Raw genomic sequence first — 4,269 nt, 5'->3', positions numbered from 1 at the left:
CACCCAATTAAATGAACTATACATGTCAGATATATAAATATTTTAATCTGGTTAAACACCCAATTAAATGAACTATACATGTCAGATATATAAATATTTTTAGAGGCGTGAGCCAGTAAAGAACCAAGATCACGGGTTCCCAACCTGGGGGTCGCGACCCCCAAGGGGGTCGCGAAGGGCTTTCTGAGGGGTCGCCAACTGGTATACTAAACTTTAGTAATGAGAAACAAAACATAAATTTTTAGAAGAATATTATGTAGAGGGGGTGGAAGCAGGCGTTGTAACTGAAATAGCAATATTAACAGAAAGTGATATTTCAACGCCAAGTGTAGACAAAGGTACAGAAAATAGTCCAAGTAAAAACAAGCAGTCAGAAACCAACGGGATCCGAACCTACCATTCCACATAATATAATATTGCTATTAGAAGAATATATGAAATTCGGATTCAGTAATATCACTTGAAATGGAATAGAGAAGAAGCAAAGCGTACTGTACACAGTTGTTCTCAGTCACGAGTCTATGAAATCTTCAAAACTAAAATGTCATTTGAGACGAGTCATTCGGAACACACCAAAAAATATATGGAGTTCTTTCATCGGCATGAAGCTAGTTGCAAACGTCAGAGGCTTGATCAAACAGGAAGTTTTCACCAAGAAAACACACCGTTAGTGCACGCATCAAATGAAGTCCATTGCTAGTAAAAGTCGTAAACAAAAATTTATCCGCGAATGTTTAGTAAATAGCATGCAATTTTACTCATGGTATTAAAACATTTATCAATTCAAGAAAATCTTATTTTAGAGCTTATTAATTTCTATACTAATTTCGGCCTTTTAATTCTATGGGGGTCGCGGGTCACTTACTTTTTATAAAAGGGGGTCGCCACTCGAAAAAGGTTGGGAACCACTGACCTAGATCAAGTAACAAATAAAATTCACAACTTCTATTTTTATGCAAAGAATGAGTTAAAAAGCTGATTTATTTCGGTTTAAAAAATGCATAATTTTATATTTAGTTTTTTTAGAAAGCCGAAGCTTGTCATTGTTGCAAATCAACCAATTATATTTATCCGTTGCTCGTTTTTTATTGCCTGTTGATACAATAATATAATATTTTTAATTTTCTTGTGTTCATTACAAAATTTCTGCTAATTATCACAATATTACCATTTTGAATGAATAACATAGAACTAGTATAATGTATAAATTACTAACGTAAAATGGCATTCCCTAATGGCCAGTAATAATTATATAATGGTAAAATAATAGTTCATCATACACGCATAGCCTTTTTCGTCTTGTAGTTACATATATTTGTTAATTTAACACATTTTAAAATGAAACGACGGTTGTATTGCTTTCACACACCGATAACAACTCCAACTTGTATGTTTATGTTGCAATTAAAAAATGTGAAGCCATTAATATTAATTTAAGTCTTCACTGTAGGCCTACGTATAGATATATTATGATTCTCATATCGAGAAATTAAATGAGTTGTCCGAGTTATTATAGAATATCGGTACAAATATTGTTTATAACAGAATGTAAATAGATGTTGCGATATCTATTATTTAGGGGAGTCAACTCTTACATAAATAGTAAATACAACGCTAATGCAAATTTTAAATGTATGTCAATTGAGTACACACACAATTTCTAAAAACAAATATTATGTTATATAAATTAATTGAGAAAAATGCAAAATTTAAAAAAAAAATGGTAATCTACTTTTGCCATAAAGGTATGTAAGTATAAACAACGAAGCCTTAAAATATTAGCACATGTAGTATTTTTATTTAAGAACATTTCAGATTGAACAACTATTCTGCACACACGAAAGGGCGTTATATTATGTTTTAACGTGTGTTATAATCATTAAAAAATATAAAAGTAAAGTAAATCAACTGTCATCACTGACACTCATCATCATGGACATCTGGGACACCAAGCATGTGACTATCATTCAGCAGTTTTAATGATACTTATAGATAGAAAGAAGGCCATATAACATACATCTTTGGAGATGTCACTACAGAAAGAGATAGGGGTAGTGGTAGTTGGTCTTGGAATGGCTGGAAGGGCTCGTGTTCAAGATTTGAAAGAAAAAACATGCGGATTAAGATTGAAGGGTGTGGTATCAAGACGCCCTGTAGAAGATGCTGATGTCCCAGCCTTGACCTTTGATGAGGCTTTAAATTAACCAGATGTTAATGCAATATTTATTAGTACTGAGCCACGTCTACATGTAGACTATGTTAAAAAAAGCTTGGAAAGTGGCAAACATGTACTTGTGGAGTATCCACTGGCTTTGTCTTCTGCTACAGCTAGAAAACTACATGAGCTGGCAGAACAAAAAGGACTTGTCTTATATGAAGAAAACATAGGGCTTCTGACTGAGGGATTTAATGTAGTGAAGAACAAGGTAAAGAGTGTTGGGATAAAGTCAGGCCAATACACTCTTAAAGGCTCCTACAATGGATGGATTGAAGACTTTCAAGCCTCAGGCTTGCCCTTTGTGACAGGTATTTCAGGTATCCAAAATATGCTCTCTTTATTTGGAGATGTGAAAGTTGTGAATGGGAAACTGGAGAAATCTGAAGATGGCTACACAACAGAAGCTGATATTGAAGCCAATGGAAAACCAATCAAGATAACACTTTCAAGAAGCAAATCAAAGGAGGAACACATACGCAAACAGACAATTTATGAGTTTGAGGATGGGGAAATCATTGACTCAGATAAAATACCCCAGACATCATCAAAGCCTGGTCTTTTCATGAGAGATATGGAAGAATTCTACGCTGCAATCCTGAACGGGAAAGTGTCTGATGAAAACAAGTTTTTGACTATTCGGGGTTTAGAAGTAGTTGAGGAAATTCATTCCTTTTATTCTAAGGGCTGATTTCAAATGGCTGATAAAAATTGTTATTTGCATGTTTACAAATATTGTTCACATTCTAACTTGTTGCATTTAAAACTGTTAATAATTTAGTGAATAGAAAACTAATAGTCGTAGTTTATAGTGCATGATTACATTAAAAGACTGACTTTGTAACGAAAATAATATATAGCAAGACTGATAGTTACAAAAACAAGACAAAAATGCGACTGGATCAAAGTGCTTTATTAAGGTTGATAGTATTGATACTAAACAAGTACAAAAAATGATGAACCTTAGCATAATGATTTAGACCCTAGTAAGCAGTAAAATGAAAACTACATATGTGAATAAGTCTAAGTATATCAGAACATTTTCCAATAACCTTTTGTTTTACAAGAAATTATAAAGCAGGAAAAAACTCATTCTAAAGTTATCTTTTAATAAATTTGCAAAAAACAAATCTAAAAAAAAAATAAAAAATAAAAAAAATCCAGAATTCTACCTACTACTCGTTTAATATCTCAGATTGTGGATTTTCTGTTAGCGGGACAGCGTGGCCTAAGCGATAGAGCGTTAGGCTAATAGCCCCAAAGTCTCGACTTCGAATTCAGACAGCTTGGAATCAATTACTTATAATCAAAAATGTATCAAAAACTGAACGATTAAAAAAAAATTGTTAGCGTGCCTGAACTTTGTCCCGAAGACGTCTGCTGTTTCAATGTATTTCATCACGTGACAGACCATGGCTGGCGTAGATTTATACAAAGTAAAGTTAAAAGGGGAGGGGAGCCATGACTTAGTTGGGGTTGTATAGACCCCAGAGTATTAGGTAAAGAAGCCGATTTTGAATTAAATAAGGAGAAAATCAATCTTACGTGAAAATATGGGGAAGTTTATTAGCTAGGTTTGACATCTTAATCAGGTACTCTAGAATTGAGGCAATATGCAAATTAGGTTAGGCTTGATGGATAAATGTGGCGACATGCAAATTAGGTTAGACTCGATGGAGAACTGTGGTGACATGCAAATTAGGTTAGGCTTGATAGAGAACTGTGGCGACATGCTAATTAGGTTAGGCTTGATGGAGAACTGTGGCGACATGCAAATTAGGTTTGGCTTGATGGATAACTGTGGCGACATGCTAATTAGGTTAGGCTTGATAGAGAACTGTGGCGACATGCAAATTAGGTTAGGCTTGATAGAGAACTGTGGCGACATGCAAATTAGGTTAGGCTTGAAGGATAACTGTGGCGACATGCAAATTAGGTTCGGCTTGATGGAGAACTGTGGCGACATGCAAATTAGGTTAGGCTCGATGGATAACTGTGGCGACATGCAAATTAGGTTAGGCTTGATAGAGAACTGTGGCGACATGGAAATTAGG

At 34.6% G+C, this 4,269-nt stretch overlaps 1 protein-coding gene across 1 annotated transcript; it reads left to right on the top strand.

The window, feature by feature from the left end:
• Positions 1–2,025: 2,025 nt before the first annotated feature.
• Positions 2,026–3,338, top strand: LOC131956177 (uncharacterized). Its single transcript, XM_059320599.1, has one exon. It carries the CDS (start codon positions 2,547–2,549, stop codon positions 2,904–2,906), a length of 360 nt encoding a protein of 119 aa, XP_059176582.1. The 5' UTR covers positions 2,026–2,546; the 3' UTR covers positions 2,907–3,338.
• The last annotated feature ends 931 nt before the right edge of the window (positions 3,339–4,269 follow it).

The sequence above is a fragment of the Physella acuta genome, unplaced genomic scaffold (genome assembly GCF_028476545.2).
Source record: "Physella acuta isolate Inbredline_101_S28 unplaced genomic scaffold, ASM2847654v3 ptg001132l, whole genome shotgun sequence".
Lineage (NCBI taxonomy): Eukaryota > Metazoa > Mollusca > Gastropoda > Physidae > Physella > Physella acuta.
This window is presented reverse-complemented; position numbering and strand designations above follow the sequence as displayed.